The sequence below is a fragment of the Lissotriton helveticus genome, chromosome 10 (genome assembly GCF_964261635.1).
Source record: "Lissotriton helveticus chromosome 10, aLisHel1.1, whole genome shotgun sequence".
In the NCBI taxonomy this organism is placed as follows: domain Eukaryota; kingdom Metazoa; phylum Chordata; class Amphibia; order Caudata; family Salamandridae; genus Lissotriton; species Lissotriton helveticus.
This window is the reverse complement of record NC_136071.1, coordinates 780,829,204-780,852,898: the sequence shown is the minus strand read 5'-3', so window position 1 is coordinate 780,852,898 and position 23,695 is coordinate 780,829,204. Positions and strand designations below refer to the sequence as shown.

General features: G+C 49.7%; 1 protein-coding gene across 2 annotated transcripts in view; it reads right to left on the bottom strand.

The window, feature by feature from the left end:
• Window positions 1-23,695, bottom strand: part of KIF5B (kinesin family member 5B) — a 795,256-nt gene that overhangs the window by 299,536 nt on the left and 472,025 nt on the right. For both annotated transcript variants that reach the window (XM_078663342.1, XM_078663343.1), the window contains exons 18-19: window positions 12,667-12,728; window positions 12,459-12,568 (exon numbers count right to left, since the gene is read on the bottom strand). In XM_078663342.1, coding sequence (XP_078519468.1) covers window positions 12,459-12,568; window positions 12,667-12,728 — 172 coding nt within the window. The remainder of the gene's footprint in view (window positions 1-12,458; window positions 12,569-12,666; window positions 12,729-23,695) is intronic.

The following is a 23,695-nucleotide window of genomic DNA, read 5'->3' as shown; positions in this document are numbered from 1 at the left end:
CATACTGAGTAGCTCGGGATACCAAACTCTTCAAGCCCAGTCCGGAGCCACAAGAATAACTTGGGCCCAGTCGCGCCTGATCTTCTTCAGCACTCTGGGCAGAAGTGGTATAGGCAGGAAGGTGTACAACAGACCATAACTCCACTTGTGATGTAAAGCGTCGCCTAGCGAGTGCCATCTTGGAAATTCCATCTAGCAGAACTGCTGAGATTGCGCGTTCTCTTTGGTGGCAAATAGATCTAACCAAAGCTCTCCTCACTGTTAAAAGAGACCTTGCACCACCTCCGAATGAAGATGCCATTCGTGATCAATCATGCACCTGCGGCTGAGTTCATCCGCCCTGGCGTTCAGTGAACCTGCCAGGTGTTGAACCACCAGGAAAATGCATTGATGTTCCAGCCATGTCCAGAGGCGCAGAGCCTCCTGACATAGGGTCCACGACCCCACCCCGCCCCGTTTGTTGCAGTACCACATGGCGGTGGTGTTGTCTGTGAACACCTGCACTACTCTTCCCTTGACAGAGTGTAGGAATGCCTTCAGTGCAAGTCAGATCGCCTGGAGCTCCAGAAGGTTAATTTGGAGCCTGGCCTCCGCCAGAGACCAGAGGCCTCTGATCTCTGCCTCTCCCATGTGCCTCCCCGGTCCCAGGAGGGACGCATCCGTCATCACTGTGTGCTCCGGTTTGGGAAGGGAGCGGGATCTGCATTGACCCAATGCCGGTTTGTGAGCCCCAACTGCAATTGTTGTGCAGTGCCCTCCCAGATCTGGATGTAATCAGACAGGTTCCCCATATGCTGCGCCCACTGGAACTTCAAGTTCCACTGCAAAGCCAGCGTATGCCACCTGGCATGATTGATCAGCAGGATGCAGGAGGCCATGCTGCCCAGCAGCCTACGGGTCATTCTGACTGAAACCCGGGACAAGGGCTGAAAGATCGGAATCATAGCCCGACTCGCTGTTCGGGAGGATAGACCCGAAACTGCACCGTGTCCAGAACCGCTCCGATGAAGAGGAGCTTCGGAGAGGGAATTTCGTGAACACCCAAAGGGCACTGGTAAGGACAAAGGGGCGAACGGTAAACTGAAAGTGATTGTGGCCTACCGTAAACTGCAGGTAACGCCAGTAGGACGGGAATGTGGAAATATGCGTCCTGCAGGTCCAACACTACCATTCAGTCTCCAGTGTCGAGGGCAGACAAGACCTGAGCCAAAGTTAACATCTTGAACTTCTTCTTCCGGAGGAAGCGATTGATGACCCTGAGGTCCAAGATAGGATGCAGGCCCTTGTACTTCTTGGGCACCAGAAAGTAGCTGGAATGACAACCACGTCCTACTTCTGATGCAGGAACGCGCTTGATGACCACCTTGGCCAAGAGGGCCGTGACTTCCTGTTGAAGTGCCAAGTGATCCCCCGACATGCCGTGGTACTGGGGTGGTATGGCTGGAGGGAGTAGCTCCTTTGGACTATTTGTAAAACCCACCTGTCCGAAGAGATTGTGCACCAGTGGGGGAGGTGATGGCGAATCCTGCCACCCACTGGCTTTTAATGGGCCTGAAAAAACGGACTAGGAAGGCTTGGAGGCAGTGTAGGCCGGGGTGGAGGTGGACTGACCCACCCACTGGCCCCCTGACCCGGCTCGCCGGGTCTCACCTTCACGCTGAAACTGTTGCTGTGCAGGCCTGTGACTCTTAAGCGAACGTGTGGGGGCGCCCCTTCTGTGGCCATGAAAGAAGAAAAAAGCAGAAGGCGGTGGAGGGCAAGTGGCGTAAAGGCCCAATGACTTGGCCGTAGCCCGCGAGTCCTTAACGGGCTCTAACGCAACATCTGTTTTGTTGCCAAAAAGGCAAATGCCATCAAAGGGCATGTCCATCAGAGTGTTCAAGACATCCCCCGAAAAAACCAGTTGTCCTCAGCCAGGCGTGGCGACGGAGCGCCACTGTCGTGGAAATCGGTCTGCCCAGCGAGTTAGCGGTGTCAAGGCGACAACGGATAGTGAACTTCGCTGCATCCCTCCCTTCAGCAATATCTTAAGACAGCACTGTCCAGGCCTCTTCTGGACATTTAGGCAGCACGAGCGCCACCGTATCCCACACAGAGTGGGAATAACGGCCAAAGAGGCATGCAGTGTTCAGCGACCGCAGCCCTGAACTGGCAGAAGAAATAAATCTTCTTACCAAACTGCTCCAGTTTCTTGGATTCCCTATCCAGAGGTGCGGTATGGAATACGCTCTGGGACGCAGAGGCTTGGACAACCAAGCTCTCAGGAGTGGGGTGTTGGGAAAAGAAAAGGGGGTCGCCCAGGGTCGGGCGATGGTGTCGGGCCACGTTCCTATCCACAGGAGCCCCTGTGTTGGGCCTGGACCAGGTGCCCAAAAGAACATCCAAAAGTGCTTTGTTAATAGGCAGCAGTGGCTCCGCAGAGGTAGCTGCAGCACTTCTGTCAGGAGGTTGGTCCTGACTGCCACTGTACGGAGCTCGAGGTGGAGGGCCTCGGCTGCCCTACGCAACACCATTGCATAACTTGCACCCTACTCCGCAGCCACGGTAGGAGGAGTTAGCATACCAAGGTCAGGAGAGGCATCTACCAGCTCCTCTGCCCAGTCCGGGTCAAGCTCACACTGTGCTGTGAGAGGGTCCTCAGACCCCTCCAAGTCCTCTCCTTCCTCCGAAGGCTGACGAACAGGCCGAAAATAAGGAGTATGGACATAGGGATAGAAATCCCCCATCGGTATCGGCATTGAGCGACGCCAGTCCAGCGCCGTATCCACATCGAGGCTGAATCTGGGGGTGACGTTGTCCGGTGGGCCGGGCAACGTCATAGGTGGTGCTGGTGGGGTCGACGTAGATGGAGGTGTCACAAGGTCGTCCGGCGTCGACCAGGATCCGAGCCCGGATCCATGGGGGTCCAACGGCACCGGAGCCGACAGCGATGCAGGAGCAGACTGCGATGCAGAGGCTGGAGCCGCCAGCAGTAAAGACTAGGACCCCCAGTCGGGCCCGCGGAACCGAAGGCCCACCGGTGGGGCCTGGCGGCCCGAAGAGGTAAGCCATGGCTGACAAATTCCTGCATCTGGACCGGAGTTGCCGACAGACCCGGAAAGGGCGGGTAGGCTGGTGGCGACTGAGTAGGCTCCGCCGGAGCCGCTGGGGAGACGCTCCCCCCACCCTCAGCCGCATCGCACGACCAGCGAGGGGGAGTCGGAGAGCGATGGCGCTTCTTCGACTTCTTGGAATGCTTCGACTTACCTGACCCAGAGTGTGAAGACTTCGATCCTGACGAACGGTGGCGGCGGCTCCGCGACTGGTCCCTCAACCTCCCACGGGATCAGAACCTTGAGCGGCGTGGAGCCGACTGCCGGACTTCCAGCAACTTTCAGGACTGCTCCCGCAAAGTCTTCGGTGCCATGACCTGGCAGTCAGAGCACGACTTGGGGTCGTGGTCGCGCTCCAGGTAGTAAAGACACATGCGGTGTGAGTCCGTCACCGACATCATTCGATGACAGTCCCCGGCAGACTTGAAGCCGGGCGTCCCTATTGCACCAGGAGTCGATACACTCGATGAATAGAGTCAAAAGGCCTTAAAAAACTCAGTCAAAAAGTGTAGGGGGTACTGCTCTCTTCGGATCAGCGCTTGGTGGCACGGAAAAAGAAAGAACTGACGTCAGCGTGAGAGGGCGGCGTCTAAGTAGCTGCCACAACATCATCTCGGCGACCACGACACCAATAACGGACGCGAAGCCGCACAACGCCACCTTCCAATGCGCAGGGGTACTGCTGACGAAAACTTTCCGGATCTAGTCTGACACCTGGGGTAATTCTAAGGTAAGGAATCTATCACTTCAGATCCTGCATGTCAACATCAGTTTCTGTATCACCGTTCTCCCATATCCTCAGGTGTGGATCAGTTGAGGCCGAGTCTGTTGGCTCACTTGACTAATTCATTTACTCCAGAAACCTGAATTTGACCTCATGGTCACAGGCTTAAATCCCAACAAGTCCACCCTGCCTTTCATACTTCCAAGGATGATAAAATGAGTATCATGGATTTGGGTAAAAATTAATCCGTTATTCAGCAAGATGTCCCAATGGGTGATCATGCCCTCTACAAATACACTTAGATTACAAATTGCAGATGAAAGTGTGTTAAACTCTAACTCTGGGCTTTTTAGAATGTGCCGATGTCCAAACCACAGAACGGGAACAAAGGGCAGAGAGTAATCTTAGGCAATCTTAGGTTAGAGAGAAAATTCACGAGAAACAGGGTTGCAGAGAGGAACTTTGTACTTCTGATGGATACTTCCAATCACAGATCATGCACTTGCAAGACAGTAATGTGGAGGATCTGTAGAGTAAACTAAAACTAAAAAGCCCTGCAGGACGGAGCAGGTTAAGTAACACTCCCTGTGAACCTTCCTGTCAGGACAGGAGTGTTTGATGAACATGTGCACAAACACTCATATAGAAGCCTGACAGCTGTCCAAGACAAAATCTCCCTTTGTAAATGCAGTTCTAGCACCTTAACTTTGGTGGACTAGGCTGATCATCGACACAGTAGTCCTTTGTGCGTCTGATACTGACGTTTATATGTCACTTAGGATCAAGGCAATGAAACCTCTCCTCTTTCAAGGGATTTGGCAGAGTGAAAAACACTGGTAGAGTTATCGATTGTCCTACAGGGAAGGTCAATTGCACTTTAGACAGAATGGCAGCGGGGACCTCAGTACCAACTTCTCAAGGAAGAAAGGGGTGTATGGAAGTTGAACTGACAGGACAAGCAGCTCACTGACAGAGGCCAGATATGACTGCAACACAAAAGACCATCTTTACATTCAAGAGCCACAAGGAACAATTAAGTTTAGCTCTAATGATGTGCACATGCGAAATGTGAGGACCATATAATGTCCTATAAATGCATAACAATGGTTTGGGTGAAAAGTGTGCTAAGCCTTTCAGAAAAGGCTTCACAACAGGTGAATTAAAGAAGGAAGGCTAGTCAGGCAAACATAGAAAGACCGAAAGGGCAGACATTTAACCTTTAACTGTGCACACAGCAAAGCCTTGCAGGGCCAATGACAAAACAAACAATAATACATCTGATAATTTAGCATATAAGGGATCAAGCTAACAGACCCTACACCAAGGAACAACGTTTTCCAGGTGTTCTAAATAGAAGGATGTGGTCGAGGAAAATCTGGCTGCCAGGATCACATCCACCACTTCCGAGGGGAAGTCAAAACGGCTCAGATTGCACCATTCAATCTCCACACAGGGGGGTGTAGGTTGAGGTGATCTGATGCAGGACATTGCCATTTTGCCGAGATGAGATTGTCTCCCTGAAGGAGTAGCTGTATCAAAGGGCAAATCCTCAGGCTCAGGCCTATGCACCACCACAGGAGGTAAGCGATTCTGAAGGATCCTCTTGGCGGGAACTCCAGCATGTAGTAGTCTCAACACTGTAGTTTCAGCAGGAGCAAAAAGACCTTGCACGCTAATGGGTTGTATTGCACTAACACGTCTTGCAGATTTAAGTGCTAACAGAACTGCTGTTTTCCATTTAAGGTGTTCGATATCAGCTTTCTAGAAAGGTTCAAAAGGTTTTCATCAGTTGTGTTAAGACCGTGTTTAGCTGCCAAGTAATCAGTTGGTTTATTATTGGTGGGTGAGCTCGAAATAGCCCTTTTAGGAATTCCTTTATTACCCTGTCAGAAAACAGGGACTTCATATTCCTAGGGAGTCTGTATATTGAAATTGCCTCTAAATGTACTCTATTATAGCTATAATGGAGGCAGGACTGAGCGGCAGCCCTTGCGCAGGTTCCGAGGAGAAAGATTGACACTCATTAGACTCTGCCATTTTGCCTAGTATGACTTGTTCGTAGAGTCCGCTCTAGCTTTTGCCAAAATGCCTTTACATTGTTGGGAGATATTTAGCTCTTGAAATTTGTTGTATTCAGGATCCAGCAGGCAAAGCTGAGAGTTTGGATTTATATGAATCACTTGCATGCAGTTTGTGTACCCGAATTGTCTCAGCTACACCAGAGCTATGAGAATAATCCTGCACAATCCTCGTTACATCTTGTTCAGTTTTCGTGGAATTAGAGGTATTGGTGGAAAGGTGTATGTGAATATGCCTGCCCAAGACATTGGAAACACATTTCCTCGAGATCCCTTGTGTGGGAACATGCTTACGTAGTGTCAACTATTTTTGTTCGCCGGAGTAGCAAATAGATCCAGAAAGGGTGCTCCCCATTTGTTGAATATTTTCCTGAGTTGAATGTCTGATAATTTCCACTTGTGGCAGTCTTTCATGGACATTCTTATTTGGTCTGCCCATTGGTTTTCCATGCCCTGAACATGTTGCGCGCGTTCATGGAAAGTTCGTGTTGGAGACACCAGCTTCGTATGTACAGTGCTTCTGTGGATAGAGAACGTCATCTTATTCTACCTTGATTGTTTAAAAAAAATATTGTGGTCATGTTCTTTGTGTGAATCAAGACCTCCGACCCCTGTACTCTCATTAGAAAAGCCCCAACTTTACTGTCTTCAATTCTAGGAGATTGAGGCTTTCTACTTTCGACCATTTTGAGTTCACTTCCAGATTTTGGAGATGTGCTCCTCAGCCTTTCATTGAGGCATCCATTGACATGACGTAACTTGGAGTCTTGATTAAGAACTCTGACCCCACTACAGTGTGCTCTTTCTTCATCCACCATTGCATCGCAATCACTATATCTGCTTTTATAAGGACAAAATCGAAATAGCTAGTGTCCTTTGTCCAGTTGTTCCTGTAGCGGTCTCATGTACAAACAGCAGTTTGGAATGAGAGGAATACATGATGATATCATTCCCAGAAACTATTTAAATTGCCTTACTGAAGTGGACCTTTTCCTTCATAGGTCATCCCCAATGTCATTATTTTTGCAACCCTTTTCTTATGTATATACCTTGCAAATCTTTGTTTTCATAACTGCTCCCAGAAAATTGATTGTTGTGTCAGGAGTTATACAAGATTTCTCTTTGTTAATGTGGAGGAAGAAGTCTGTGAAGAGTTGAAGGTATGTCATTTTAGAGTCCTTTGCAGCCTTCTGAGAATTTGCTTTTAACAGTCAATTATCCATGTACAGAAATACCTGACGGCTGTTCCTTCTCAGGTAGATTGCTACGGTAGCCATGCATCTGGTAAAAATTCTCAGGGCAGACTTCAGGTCAAATGATAGAATACTGAATTGTAGTGAATTCCTGCCACCTCGATTCTGAGATATCCCCCCCTGCTTTACATGTATGGGTATATGGAAAAAGGTGTCTAGCAGATCAAACAATATCATATGGTCTTCTTTCTTCAACATCTGAATTATATCCTGCAGCGTATGTAATCATTCTGAATGACTGTCTTTTAGGTGCTTCTTGACCTGCCTCAAGTCGAACACCTGCCTTTATTTTCCATTGTTCTTCAGCAGAAAGAAGTTGAAGTAAACACCTCTATGTCTGCAGCTTTGTGGGACTTCTTCTATTGCTCTCTTGGAAATCAGGGATTTGATTTCCTCTCAACAGCTGAAGATGCTGCTATGACCTTCTGACAATTCAAAAGGGGGTGGTGATGGACAGAGTATCTGAATTAAGCAGAACACTCCTACCCAGTCAAAAGATCAGGGCTTGATCCATCACCGTTTTTTAGCTCACTGCACCATCCCAGTTCAGAACCTGGCTACATGCAAATTAGTCTGACCCTGGCCCAGTGCATCATGGGAACAGGGCAGACCAAACTACCAAGCCAATTCTTTACTGGAAAGGAAATGGGCTTCCGGGGACCGGTTTCTGGCATTACAGCCGTCTTCGGCCCGGCTTGCTTGAATCCTGATGGTGCAGTGAGCAAGGGACTCACATCTGAGCATACCCTTCCACACGTGTGGTGGCCAAAACGATGACCTTCTGACAGGCAGATGGTATGGAGGTTTCTGGATATATTCTATGATGTATCCATGCTGCTTTATGATGGCCAAGACCCACCATTAATGTTGGAAACCTTTCGTTGGTTGTATGGATGTCTCATCTGATGTGGAGATCAGTTGGGATTGTCTACCCATTGACTCGTACATGGATTAAAGTGGACTTACTATCATCTACCTTGTTTGGACATTGACACATTTTTGTACAATTTCAGTGCTCGGATTATCCATTGAATATTGATTGCCCCTCTGTTGAGGAGCTAAATTGGGTTGTATGGTAACCAACCCTTGTCCTTGAGCAACGTGTGCATAACACATTCAATACTACTTTCCTATAGTCATTGCAGAGCGCCGATAGATGCAAACCGGTTACCATATCCATATTTATAAAAATAGGTCTCATTTATTAGACACACTATCACTAACACATTGGTGTATCTCCTACCTGGCGGTATCAATACAATAGACAAGAATACTTAAGTAAGTAGCACAGAATACAGTGGTGTCCAGTGGGAGACCAAACCATATATTAAGCAAGTGTAATGCAAATTGAAAGTGAGAACAGGACTTGGACCAGAGGAGCCAGAGACACAGGGACCCACCCTAGGTAAGTAACCAGGAACCCCACGGAGGCTGTGAGCAGAGTGGGAACACAGCTGCGTGCTCAATGGAAGTCAATGGAGAAGTCACAGTTGCAGTTTTTTTAAAGAATAAGGACGCTTGCAGGAGGACCCCGAAGAAACCCTTTGGAAGACAGAAGGTTGGAGAACCACCCCGCCCGTGGATTCCCCATGAACCAAGTTACCTACACCAGGGAAGCCAGGTGCATAGGGGTGAAGTGATGTCGCAACCTGCGTTAGACAGAAATGGGAGACTTCGAAGAAGATGCCTCTGGAGAAGATGGGGTAGGAGTCCGGGGGAATCCAAGGGTGGATTCTAGAAGTGAAGAACCTCCAAGCAGAGAGGACAGAGTATATGCCACTCGGAGGTGACCAGGGGGCACGAAAACACAATGCCCACCGATGTCGAGAGGTTCAAGTGGGACAATGGTGGCCTTCAGACTGCAGCTGTGGGAACCCGGCGACGCAGAGGAAGACCAGGAGCCGTGCATGAGATGTTCCATGTTGGAAATCGGTGTCTAGGTAGTCGGTGTCCGGCGGGATCACTAACAAGCCTTGGTAGCCACAAATGGTGTGGATAACGAAAAGGAGCAAACGTGAAACCAGCAAGGGACTCCCCAAGTGCTGGAGAGTCAGAACAGGACTGAGCAAGCAGGGGAGCCCACTGAAGCAAGAGAAAGCCCTCAAGAGGACACACAGGCCGAAGGCACAGGAGTCGCAAGAGGACCTCAGGCAGCTCACCAAAGATGGAGGTGGAGGCAGAGGATGCAGTGAGGACGCTGATCTTCAGAAGATGAGGGGCAGAAGATTTTTCCCTGAAGATCTTTGGAGTGCAGAGCCAACAAGCATTGGCAACGGCAAGTCGAAATAGTGCACAGGGGTTTGGTCCCAGCAGCACGGCGAGGGATACAGTCCTCAAAATTACTGAGAAGACAGGAACCGCCACCTGTGTTGCTGGGCTTTGGAAGTCCGTAGGACGACAAGAGGAGCAGACCAGTCAGCTTTGTTGCGGTACCTGTAGATGTAGGGGAGTGTCCTTAATGCCCACAGATCTGTTGAAGAACCTGGATGAAGCACAGTCACAGATTACGCAGAGGACTTGAAGAACAGCAAGAACAGAAGCAGAAGGAGTCTTCCTTGATGCAGTCTCGGTTCCAGTCAGAGTCCAACGGAGTCCAAGTTTCCAGACGATTGAAGAGGGCTGTAGTTTCAGGGATGAGTCTTGTCCCATTCCAAAAATGAGGACCTACCCACAGGACAGGCCTGAAGTACCCTAAGGAAGGGATAGAATGACTTGGGGTAGGTCCCTCCCAGAGTAGGGGGTGGACGTAGGGGAGAATACTCACAGGTCCTTTGTCCAGTTTTGCACCAGAGCAGGAACCAAGGGTTCCTGAACTGGTTCAAACCAGAATATGCAAGGTGAGCTCTAAATGTGCCCTTCAAAGCAGTCTGGTGGCGCTGGCAAGCAACCCGACCCCAGCCCAATATACTAAGTCCTGTCTGGGAGGTAGTCACACCTACCAGGGACAGGAAACCTATTCTACCGCCCCCTGCTCGAGCTTGGCTCAGCAGCAGGAGGGCAGAATCGGGTCTGTGGTTGGCATCAGCACTAGCTTGCTTGCAGACACTGAAAGGTTGTTACCGGGAGTAAGGGAGGTACCCCTAGGGAGCCCCCCCGAGTGCATAGGATCATACTTCCAACACTGGAATCTGTGTTGGGGTATGATTCCAACATGTTTGATACCAAACACGACTGGGTTCGGTGCAGCTACTATATAGTTAGATATCTCATAATGACTGATGTCCAATATATGTATTAAATGGCTGACCGCACCAATAAAGCCTGGACAATCGACTCCAGGGTTCGAATGGGTGTCCTGCTTATGTAGGGGCACCCTTACACTTGTAACTAAGCACCCTGCCTTCTAGACTGAAAGACATGCCATAAGGGTAACTTATAGGTTTCAAGTGTTGTGACTTCAGATATTAGGAAACCTTTATTTGTTGTGACGTCAGTGTGCCAAGTTGGTGCAAAGTATAGGTGACACAAGGGTCAATACGGTGCAGCCGTCTTGAACAATGTCACGTAGAGTGGACCAACACCACGTACTGGTGCGCAGGGGTACTGTTCCAAGAAAAATCTTCTGGATTCCTGGGAAATTCAAAGTTAAGGAATCTGCGGCTAGATGTTTCTATCAGATAGGAATGGAAGAGCGATGGAGAGAGGGATGCCTGTGGACTTGAGACAAAAAGTTACATCAGTAAAATGATGTTTGACCTTGTCAGTCTCTTAACATGTCACATAGGCCTAACTAATGTTTCTATTCCTTCACCACTGTTGATTTATTAAACTAAACATTCCAAATCAGGTGGTTTCAGTCAAACTCTTGAAATCAAATATGTCCTGCAGGATAAAGATTAATCACTTCATAAAGCATAAAAGCTGACTTCTGAGTTATTAAATATTTGGGAAATGAGAACTTCACAAATTAGGCTGGTAAAAGTTTGCTTAATTAGCTACCCTGTGAGACACAGCGCCCTCTGAGCACTGATTGTCCAACAGAGTTCCCTTCCTGAAAGGCATTTGGCAGGACATGAGATTGGTTGCAACTTTCATTTGCTGTGAAATACTTAGATCACATTTTTCCAGGATTCTCAATATGAATGGTAAATCCTCTGTTTAGGAACTATATTTGAGATCAGTCAGGATGTTTACAAACATGTTTCTTAAAGACGGTGTTCCTTGAAAGGTACGCTGCGGCGGATATTCTGCAGCAGCGCTAAGGGGACGCAGCAGTTCCGTCATGGCCCCGCCCACTCAATAGAACGCGCCGTGCAGGCGCGAAATCAGCGCCGCGTCGGGCGGGCCATGACGGAACCGCTCCGTCATCAGCACAGCGCTACCGCGGCTGATGAAGGAGCGGTTCCGTCATCAGCACGGAAGGAGTTAAATCATTATTTCATTTCAGGAATCCTGCAATCTCGGAATAACCCGGTCTATATTGTCAACTAAGAGAAAATTCTGTTGATTCATCAGCCTGCAGTGATTTAAGTAGTCCTTGTCAAATTTTAACAGAGGACTCCTTTTGTAAGTTACATTTCAGCTGTAAGCTGCTATGAGAATAATGCAAAGCGTACAAAGACACTAATCTCTCCATTAAATGTATTTGGCATTAAACAACATATTAATATGTTGACGGATCAAAAACCTTCCACTCTCAAATATGGAACTTTGTGAAGACGAAGATAATACCAACAGGAGAAAGAGCTCCTCAAAGCTGCAAGTTACACATGCTGCTAGTTCTGCATTTATACTTAAATACATTTCAACACATTCATATAAGGAAGGACCAACAACACCACCAGTAGATAGATGATGTTTATTGTTGTTATATGGCTTGTACTTTATGTTATGATTTTTTTTAATTAGATATAAGCCTTGTCTTCATCAATCGATTTGATGTTAGACTAAAGGATACTACACTTTCATATACACTGCAAAATGCATAACCAAAATAATTCATGATGGTCTCAGATGTTAGTTAATCCAGACAGATTTAAAAGCGGCTTACCGTTTATATTGAGCACAAAAACTGAAAATCAGCAATGTACCAAACCCTGCAGTTAGAATTCTTTTCTCCAGCTAGTTTGTGAACATGAACCTTTTGTAGAAGTACAAGCAAATTTACAATTACGAAAAAATCGATAAACTTCCATGTTTGTGATTTTCATAGTACTTCAGAATGAAGAACACAAGACAGCATACAAGTACTTTGTGCGAGCACACACAAATTCTAATTGTACATTCTACAGGATAGGTGCTCACAGGATCAACAAAGCACAAGTAGCAGACAACAGAACACATACAGACGTTTATCTTGCAAAATACTTACTCCTGAAGGTCAGTGATAAGTTTTTCCTTGGCTTCAATCTCATCCCTCAGACTGCTAATTTGCTTATGATGGGCTTCACGATGACTCTGAATTTGCTGCTCAACAGCAAGCTACAGATAAAATAAAGGTAGTTTAGAACTCCCATAAACAGATCCAAATTTAAGGAATGTCTAGATCACAAAGATCATCTGCAATATAAAACACCCACCTTGACTTCATTTGCAGTTTGCACCTTATTTAGGTGTTCCTTCTCCATTTCATGGACTTTTTCTGCACAAAGATAAATAATAGGATATGAAAAACATCGTCACTTGCATATGTTTAGAAATAATTTTGGTTTAAATTAATCAGAATCAACACCATTGAATACAGATTTCAATTGTGCATTCCCACTAAAAACAATGACATTATATTGCTACTAATATAAACGCCAAATTATCAGTTTTTGTCAATGAGTCTTAATTATTAATGGATGTAATACCTCTACTGACTTGTCATACTGGTTTTCTGGCACTAACGCAATCTATAGTTTCACCAACTAAAGACTTTGACATTTCAGAATATATACAATTTCTTCTTCATCATCAGGGAAAACTTGTAAAATGATTTTATTAGCAAACGTTTGAATTGACCAACAGGTGTTGAGAAATAAAGTAATGTGCACTGGCAATGCCAATAGGTCTGACTAATAAAAGCTGCATTCGTAATGTGTTTTGTAAATATTTGTTGATCCAGTGTGGTTGTATTTTTATTTATTAGCGTTTCAAAGCTGAGCCCGTTGTGTAATCACTGGTTGCGGCATGGCTAAAAGTCTGAGGAGTGCACCTTAGTAAAACTAATTCTACACTTTAAGCGCTATCGGCAAGATGGCTCAGAGGCTTAGTAATGGACCTTTATGATGATCACATACATTAAACACTGCAGGAGAGACGACTAAGAGGCTCAGTAGTGCAACTTATTGAATCTGTGTTAAAAATGGTGCTATGATCATGTGCCTGAATATAAAGCCACATGTGTGTAAAGGAGGTTTTTAAGTAAGAGAGGTCGAATTCTACCAACAAACGTTTCTACTGAAGCAACAGGTACCAGAGTAGGCACTTTCAACACTAATACTTAAAGCTTGACATGTGCACAGGGTACTCAGTTATGTTTTGCAGACGACTGCAGGACAGGGTACAAGACGACAATATCAGGCAGGAGGGTATTTCTTCATCAACTGGCTAGGCGACACAGATTATGACACAAAGTGAATCCTAGAAGATTTACAAAAAGGTACAAACATTTAAAATGCGGAGGACTGGATTAAAAAGAATGGTGGCAATAAGTGTCACCTGGGATGAAAGTGAGTTTAAACCTTAACCAGATACTAAAGAAAATCCACAAAAAGGCCATGCAGGTTCTTGTGAATGTGGCGCAGCATAGTAGATAAATCCCTAAAACGTATTGTCCTAAACTGTTTTATGATCCTTAGTGTTTTATGAACTTTTACATTTTGAAATCAATGCCAAATGGACTCTTGGAATACTTATGGCCACTCTTGGCCAGTTTCAGCAAAAATGGAAAGAACTGAAGCGCCTGCCTGAAGACTAGTTGGGAGCCTTTATTTTACACAAAGAACAGAAACACTTCCACTTCTAAGTATTTGTGGTTGTTGATGCATGAGACTGCACCAAAATGTTACTACAGTCTGCCGAAATGTCCAAATGGCCAAACTATAGGTGATCAAGTGCCAGACTGTCAATCTAAGTGACTGGAAGTTGTAGTGAAATCTCGCTCTGTTGTGTCTTGAGAGAAGCAGGAGATGCATTTTCAGTAGCATTGCAGGATGTGTGGATGGACTCAGACATTTACTGCACTAGTACTTGCATGGCCACTTTGGGGTAATTAGAACGAGGGAAAGGCCATCAATCTTTGCCTTTCTCAGTACTCTGGGGAGTAGGTGAAACTGGTGAAAGGCATATGTGAAGACGTATGATCATTTAATCGAAAAGGCATTGACCGGAGGTTACTTTGTTGTCAGAACTTGCTAGCATAGCTCCGGCATTTATTGTTGTGCATACTGGCAAACAGGTCAAGAGTAGGCAGATTCCATCTGCAGAAGATGTTATTCACTAGAGTTCCCGTTCATGGCAGTCTTAAAAAGTGAGGTTGAGTGCTTCTGCTTAGTTATTTTGGCATCCTGGAAGGTGTTCCACTGTGATGTTCATCTAGTGGGAGTTGGTCTAGTTCCGCAGTGCCTGACAGATCAGGAACTCGTCCACACTTGCTTCGTGATGTAATACATTGATGTTGGGTTGTCAGTCTTGATGAGGATTGCTTGTCCAGTAGCCTTGCCAGGAAGGATTGTAGGCCTAGCCCTATGGCCTGTAGCTCCAGGATGTTTATGCACAAGTTACTTACCTTCGGTAACGATATATCTGTAAGAAACATTAGTTACTGTTTGATTCCTTACCTTAGAATATCCCCAGATGTCAGGCTGGATCTGGAAAGTTTTCGTCAGCAGTACCCCAGCGCGTCGGCGGCTCTGCATCCGTCGACGGCATCGCGATCGCCAGAATGACGTCGGAGTACTTAGACGCCGCCCTCGCGCGCTGACGTCAGTTCTGTACATAGCTTTCCGCGCCAGGAACGCAGAGCCTTGACAGAAACAGACACGGGTACCAGGAAACTAGGGCCCTGAAAGGGATGTCCTTAACCCTAGATATCGGTTCACAGGTCGTGGAGGATGGGTGGGGCGGTAAGGAATCTAACACTAACTAATGTTTCTTACAGATATATCGTTACCGAAGGTAAGTAACTTGTGCATCTGAAAGAAACAGGTTAGTGTTAGATTCCTTATCTTAGAATAGATACCCCAGCAATACCAACCCGGTGGTGGGTCTGCGAACCAAGATCACACCAGAACGTCCTGGAGAACGGAGCAGTCGAAAAAGCCATCTCTCCCAACTTGGCCGTCCAGGCAGTGGTGCTTAGCAAAAGTGTGCAGCGAGGCCCACGTAGCTGCCTGACAGATGTCCTGCAAGGGGACTCCCCAACCCAGGGCAGTAGTAGCCGCCGTGGCCCGAGTGGAATGGGCGCACAGCCCAACAGGAGGTTTCTTTTTCGTCAAAGAGTAGCAAACCTTGATAGACAAGACGACCCACCGAGAGATGGTTCACATGTGCACCGCCCGTCCCTTCTTAGCGCCCATGTAACCAACAAAGAGCTGGTCGTCCACCTGGAACTGGCGGGTGCGATCTAGATAGGAGATCGCACGTTTTGTGTCCAAACGGTGGAGCCTCTCTTTTCCTTTTGAGGGATGCGGAGGTGGAAAGAAGGTGGGTAAGGTGATGGACTGCCCGATATGAAAGGCTGTAACCACCTTGGTCAGGAAAGAAGGACAAGTCCTCAGAACAACCTTGTCCGGGTGGACAGAGAGGAAAGGAGGTTTAGAAGATTGAGTGAGCTTCAAGCTCTATCTCCTGGCAGAGGTGACGGCAACCAGGAATGCAATTTTAAGAGTCAGAAGACGAAGAGGACAGTTATGAAGTGGCTCAAAGGGAACACACATCAGATAAGTCACTACAAGGTTCAAGTCCCACTGAGGCATCACGAAGCGAACAGGAGGAAACATGTGTGTGATGCCTTTCAAGAATCTATTTACAACAGGGGACTTGAACTGAAAAGGCTGATCAGGAAGCCTTAAGAAGGCTGAAATGGCAGAGAGGTAGCCTTTGATATTGCCCAGAGCAGAGCCCTTCTGGGCAAGAGAAAAAAGGAAGAGGAGAACCTCTGAAAGGGGGGCAGAGAGGGAATCAAGAGCCTTTGCTGTGCACCATGCCAAAAATTTGTTCCACCTGCAGGCGTATACCAATTTTGTAAAGGGACACCTGGCTGACAGAATCACATCACAGACTTCAGGAGGCAAGTCAAATGGCCTCAACTGCCGCCGCTCAATCTCCATGCATGTAGGCGGAGACTGGACAGGTTCAGGTGGAGGACCGTCCCCTGCTGGTGCGACAGAAGGTCCTCCTGAAGAGACAGACGAATAGGGGGATCGACTGACATGCTGAGTAGCTCGGGATACCAGTATCTTCGTGCCCAGTCCGGAGCCACAAGGATGACTTGGGCCCGGTCTTGCCTGATCTTCAGCACTCTGGGCAGAAGTGGTATAGGCGGAAAGGCGTACAACAGACCGCAGCTCCACTAGCGACGAAAAGCGTCTCCGAGCGAGTGCCGCCTTGGAAATTCGAACGCGCAGATCTGATGACATTACGCGTTCTCTCCCCACTGCTGAAAGAGACCTTGCGCCATGTCCGAGTTCAGACGCCATTCGTGATCCATCATGCACCGGCGGCTGAGTTTGTCCACCCTGGCATTCAGGGAACCTGCCAGGTGTTGAACCACCTGGGTGACGCCCTGGTGTTCCAGCCATGTCCAGAGGCGTAGAGCTTCCTGACAAAGGGTCCACGACCCCACCCCGCCCTGTTTTTGCAGTACCACATGGCGGTGGTGTTGTCCGTGAACACCTGCACTACACTTCCGCGGACAGAGGGAAGGAATGCCTTTAGTGCAAGTCGGATCGCCCGCAGCTCCAGAAGGTTGGTATGGAGCCAGGACTCCGCCGGAGACCAGAGGCCTCTGATCTCCGCCTCTCCCATGTGGGCCCCCCATCCCAGGAGGGACGCATACGTCACTACTACGTGCTCCGGTTGGGGTAGGGAGATGGATCTGCCGCTGACCCAATCGCGGTTCGTGAGCCATCACTGCAACTGACTCGCAGTGCCCTCCAAGATCAGGATGTGGTCGGACAGGTTGCCCTGACGCTGTGCCCACTGAAATGTCCGGTCCCACTGCAGAGCCCGCATCCGCCACCTGGCATGATGCACCAGTAGGATGCAGGAGGCCATCAGCTCAAGGAGCCGCAGCATCAACCTGACCGAGACCCGGGATAAAGGCTAAAAGATCGGAATCAGACCCTGAATATCCCGAACCCGCTGCTCGGGGGATAAACCCAAAACTGCGCCAAGTCCAGAACCGCTCCGATGAAGAGGAGCTTCTGAGAGGGGCACAGGTGTGACTTTGGCACGTAAATGGAGAACCCCAGCAGTTGCAGGAGGTTGGCCGTAGTCTGGAGGTGGGAGACGACTGTCTGGGGCGAGCCCGCCTTCAACAACCAGTCGTCGAGATAGGGGAAGAATGGAACCCCTGATCTGCGCAGATGAGCTGCGACCACCGCCATCACTTTCGTGAACACCCGAGGGGCGCTGGTAAGGCCGAAGGGGAGCGCGGTAAACTGAAAGTGCTCGTGGCCTACCGTGAACCGCAGGTAGCGCCGGTGGACTGGCAGGACGGGAATGTGGAAAGGAGCGTCCTGCAAGTCACATGCCACCATCCAGTCTCCAGGGTCTAGGGCAGCTAAGACCTGAGCCAATGTCAGCATCTTGAACTTCTCCTTCTGGAGGAAGCCGTTGACGTTCCGGAGGTATAAGATAGGGCGTAGGCCTCCTTTGCCCTTCTTGGGAACCAGAAAGTAGTGGGAATAACAACCACACCCTACTTCTGGCCCAGGAACGCGCTCAACGGCCCCCTTGGCCAAGAGGGCTGTAACTTCCCCTTGCAGAAGTTGCAAGTGATCCCCCGACATGCGGTGGTATTGCGGTGGTATGGCTGGAGGTGTTGCCTCGAAGGGGAGGGAGTAGCCCCTTTCGGAAGATTTACGGCACCCACCTGTCCGACGTGATGGTACCCCAGTGGAGGAGGTGATGGCGAACCCTGCCCCCCACTGGCGTCGAATGGGCCTGAAATGCCGGATTAAGAAGGCTTACAGGCAGATGCTGCGGGAGCAGATGTGGAGTGACCCTGCCCTTGTCCCCTGGCACCGCCACGGCGGTAACCACGTCCGCGACCGCGTTGAGACTGGTTCTGCGGCCTGTGGCTGGCTGGATGTGTGGGGCGCCCCTTCCTTGGCCACGATTGGGGAGAAAAGCGAAAGTTTGCTGGCGCTGGCCCAGGCCCAAGGACTTGGCCGTAGCCCTGGAGTCCTTAAATTGCACTAGCGCACTATCCGCCTTGTCGCCAAAGAGGCGTCGGCCATCGAAGGACATGTCCATGAGCGTGGCCTGGACATCCCCCGAGAAGTTGGCAGACCGCAGCCAAGCGTGGCGACGAATCGCCACCATTGTGGAAATCGCTCTACCCAGCGAGTCCGTGGTGTCAAGTCCACATCTAATCGAGTACCGTGCTGCATCCCGCCCCTCCGCCAGGGTGAGCTGTGTCCGGGCCTCCTCCGGACACTGTGGCAGCACCTCCGCAACCTTATCCCACATAGAGTGGGTGTAACGGCCCAAAAGGCAGGCAGTGTTGACAGACCGCAGCCCCAAACTCAGAGAGAAGAACAATTTTTTCCCAAACTCATCATACCTTTTGGATTCCCGATCCGGAGGAGCGGTCGGGAATTCGGTCTGGGTCGTAGAGGGCTGAATCACCAGGCTCTCAGGGGTAGCCTGGAGCCGGGCGGTGGCCTGTAGAGAGCTTGGACCAGGTGCCCGTCGGTGAGGGCTTCGTTAAACGGCAGTAGATGCCTGCCATTTGAGCACCTCAGTGAGGAGGTTAATCCTCACGACAGGGAGCTCAAGAGCCAAGGCCTTGGCCGCCCTGTTCAACACCATGCTATAAGTAGCCCCCTCCTCCAAAGCCACGGAGGGAGGAGAGATGAATCCAGTGTCAGGTGAAGCGTCTAGACCACTGGCCTCCCCAGCTCATCTGCACAGTCCTAGCTTAACTGGCACTGCTGAGCCAGAGGGTCCTCAGACCCCTCCCAGTCCTCCCCGTCATCCATTTCCTGGAAACCAGGCAAAAATGATGGAGCTGGGTCGTAGGTGAATTTTTCACCAGTCGGAGGCGGAACCGCTCCGGCATCGCACCCAGACCCGGGCTGAAACCGGGGACGGCGTCGTCCGGAGACAGCACCGGGAGCAACACCCTCGGGGTCGGCACCAGCGGAGGGGTCGTGGATCCAGGCCTGGATCCTGTGAGGCCCTGCAGCGTCGGGACCGGAGACGACGATGACGCCAGGGTCGAAGCACCCAACGGCGCCGGGGTCAGAGTCGCCAGCCCACCAGGGCTCCCAGTCAGACCCGCAGGGCCCGAAGGCGCCTCAGCAGGTCCCGACAGAGGGAAGGGAGTCCTCATGGCCACAAGGAAAGCACTTATCTCCTCCAGCGTCGCGTGCAGCCCAGGGACCGACGGGTATGGAGCTGGACACGGCACCTGCAGCTTCAGCGGAGCAGCGCGGACGGTGTCACCCGAACCCCCGGCGGTGGCGCGCGAGCGTCGGGGGGAGTCCGAAGAGCGATGACGCCTCTTCGACTTCTTTTTCGAATGCCTAGACTTACCGGAGGACTTGGAGCCCGACGAGTGGTGGTGACTCGACGAGCGGCGATGACTGAGGCTCCGCGACTGGTCCCTCGACTTCCTCCTCGACCGAGACCTCGAGCGGCGCGGAACCGACTGCCGGAGCTCGAGCAGCTTACGGGACCGCTCCTGTCTAGCCTTCGAGGTCAGGGCCGGCAGTCGGGGCACGACTTGTCATCGCGGCCGGCCCCAAGGCAGTAAAGGCAGCGATGGTGGGGGTCTGTCACCGACATCAATCGGTGACAGGCGTCGCAAGGTTTAAAACCAGGCATCCCTAACAGTACTGCGAGTCGAAATCAACTCGAAAAGTGATCAAAAGAGATCCAAAAAGTTAGTCAAAAAATAACTAGAGTACTGCTCTTCCCGGATCTGCACTTGCTGGCGCAGAAAAAGAGAACTGACGCCAGCGCGCGAGTGCGGCGTCTAAGTACTGCGACGATGTCATTCCGGCGACCACGACGTCGATGACTGATGCGGAGCCGCAGACGACGGCTACCGACACGCAGGGGTACTGTTGACGAAAACTTTCCGGATCCAGCCTGACCCTTGGGGATATTCTAAGGTAAGGAATCTAACACGAAAGTGTTTCTTTCAGATGTGGAGGGTTTTCTCTGTGATGGACTAGAGGCCTCTGCGTGTTAGCTCCTGCGTATGGGCTCCCTAGCCATCTTTTGATATATCCATAGTTAGGACTATTCTGTAAGATGAAGGTTGGACTGTTAGGTTCCCATTTAAGACTGATGGAAATCTGCATCAGAGCAGTATCTGCGTGAGGCTACTCCTCTGCTTGACCATGTTGTCCTATAAACTATTTATCTGCTTTCACTGATTGTCTAGTTCCAGATCTCATTGTGAGCCTGCTAATGGGTAGTAACCCAATGCAGGTTGACATCAGGTCCAGGAGAGATTTGTATTCTCTCACCATAATTGTTTAATTGGCACAAAGGTTTTCGCCAAGGCTCGGAGTTTTAGTGCTCTATCTGAAATAAAGGCTTTTCCTAGTTGCATATCCAGGAATGGTCCCAAGAACAGGAGACTTATTGCTGGTTCAGTTGAAGATTTTTTGATGTACAGTATCAGTGCCGTTGCCTCTTCCCTGGATGAAGACTTGACAGGTTAATCATTTAAGCATGGGTATACCTGGTGAGGTATTCCTGCTTTCTCAGGAACGCAGCATTGGATGTTAGACACTTTGTAAAAATCTGAGGTGTAGGAGAGTGGGGTCTGCAATCCTATGGTCACCCCAGATTTTTGCTTTTTGCTTCACTGGTTTACGACTTTCTCTGGCTGTGGGCCTGCTAATCAGACCCACAGCCTAGCTGTTCTCCCTCTAGATTGACAACCATGTACTTTAGGTGCATTTACCAATTGGTACTGGGCCACCTTATCAGTCCATGTAACAGGGTACCTTAGGTATCCAGGGCATAGGTGTACCCAGGGCCTACCAGGGGCTGAAGCATGTATTATGCCACCCCTGGCTGGCCATCTAAAACGACACAACTGGCTGCATGACAGCTGGGGCAAGGTGGTGTAATCACCCTTTGCTGTAGATATAGTATACCTATATCTAACCCTAAAATGGACACATATCCTCCTATCAGTCACTCCTATGGCAGGCCTTAACAATCATGAAGGCAGAGTGCTTGGAATTATGTGAGATGGTGCTCTGGCATGAGCTGAGCCTGTCTGCAGCTTGCGGAACCAAGTCCTAATAGCTGTTCCATGATAACGCTATACCATATACTCTTAAGTGCATTATCAACCTCGTGGTTGAATGCTAACTCTGGTATAACATTATCAAAACATGTCGAGTAAGGTGTCCTACGAATTGGAATACTACCCCCTCGCCAATTCTGGCGACGGGGGTAGCATTCCACCCTTCTAGAGGGACACGAAATGTATGTAACTGTGAACCCCGGTTAAAGTTAACTCGAGCCTTGGCATCACAAAATGGATGCTGCCACCACAGACACAAGTCTGACCTCCTGCTGCTGGGAGTCCTTCCAGCGAGGGCGGCTTGGACAAAGGGTTTCCTGCCTTGGAGGTGCTAGCACCACCCCAGACAGGATTTTGTGTATTGGGTAGGACAGGCCTGAAGGGAATGAGACATGCCTGGGGCACACAAGGTGTCCTGTGCATACACCGGTTCAAACCAGTTGCTGGGGCATCCCTGCCCCAGCTCTGGCGGGAAACCGGACAAAGGATAGGGAGTGTAGCCACCCCCCTTCCTGGTCCCACCCAGGGGAGGGACCTAGTCAGTAGTGCAGCCCCCTTTAGCAGGATAAAGGTAGGAGCTGGTCCCATTCCAAATTAGATTAATCCTGAACTACTCCACAAGAAGAAACCCTGGACTTCGACGTTCTGCTCCACAGAAGACTGAAGAAATCTCCCTTGTGGGCAAGGAGTGTCCACCCTGCAACTGCAGGCACCATCAAGCGTCCAGCAGCTTCCCTTTGTCGTCTTCCTTCCAGGATCCAGACTTCAGAGCCCGACGAGACCCGGATTCCCAGACCTCTCCGACCTCAACCTACATCTGCAGCACAGCTGAGATCCGTGGGTGCGACGAGACACGTGGGACCGGCCATCTTGAAAGAAACTGCACTTCGCTTCCAGCACGACTCCCGAGGTAAACTCGACCAAGTGCTTTGGGGACTGAGAAGCCCCAGCCCCGAGCAGCTCCTGCACCGAAGATCAGCCCTCCAGCCTCCACGAGATCTGCGTGGGGCCCAACTTCTTGTCTGCTGCTCGACGCGTTGTCTGGTCACTTGCTGGCTGGCTAGTGGCCTCCTAGATGATGAACCTTTGAATCTGCTGGTCTGGTTGCTCCAGACTGGCCCTTGCTCCCTTCCAAAAGAGGGGCACCCCGGACTCTCCTAGTCCGCACCAGACGTCTTTTCCACTCACCGCGTGGGTTGCCTTTGCCAAGGCCTGTTGACTCCAATCCCGGATCCGACACCGCCGACAGCGAGAGCCTGCGTGGGACAGCTCGTGCCTCCATCCTGGTCGTCGAAGATACCTCCTGGTCCACGTGGCTGCAGAATCAAGCGTCCACTCTTCACCTGATCGCGACGACAGCACCTGGTTCCTTCCTGGTTCCACACCGGTCACTGGCTAGTGACTTTGAACACTGTCCCCTCTGCTTTCAGGTCCTCTTCTTCACCGATCCACCCTTGGATCGCACCGGACATCTTCCTCCTGGTCGCCTGCAGCATCTTTTCTTTCAGGCTCCATTGACTTCAACGCGAGAACCCGACACTTTGGCACCTATGCACCCGCAGCCCGTGGGTGAGGTAACGAGAGCATTTCGGTGCTCAAGGGTAGTCTAACTGTCCTAGTGTCCAATTCCACAGTCGTTGTTGTCCTAACTAGTCAGGATTGTCCGTACTCACCTTTTACTTGAACTGTACTGTCCATAGACGACGTTACGCATCTCGCGTGCGAGTTCTCACTCTGCACACGCGTTCCGTGGACCTCCTATTACTTACCGAGAGTTAGTGTAGCGTGGTCCCATCGATCCTACAGCCTCTGGACAGCTCCATTCCTTTTATTGACTTTCACATCCCACTTACTTAGTATATGGTTTGGCGTGCCCCTAGGGCACCATTGTAATTTTGTGCAACTTGTCGTATTTTTCGTAAGAGATTGTCATGTGCTTAGCCCTCTGACCTCAAAGAGTTCAGAGGTGTTGTTATTAATAAATATACTGTTTATTTTCATAACAACCTGTGTGGTGTCCTTTCATCTGGTATTCAAGGGGTTATATTGTGGTAAAACAGCTGGCTTCACATGCCAAAAGAGTTTAGCCTAAGACTGCTTTGTCCATGCTACCATTAGGATAGCTG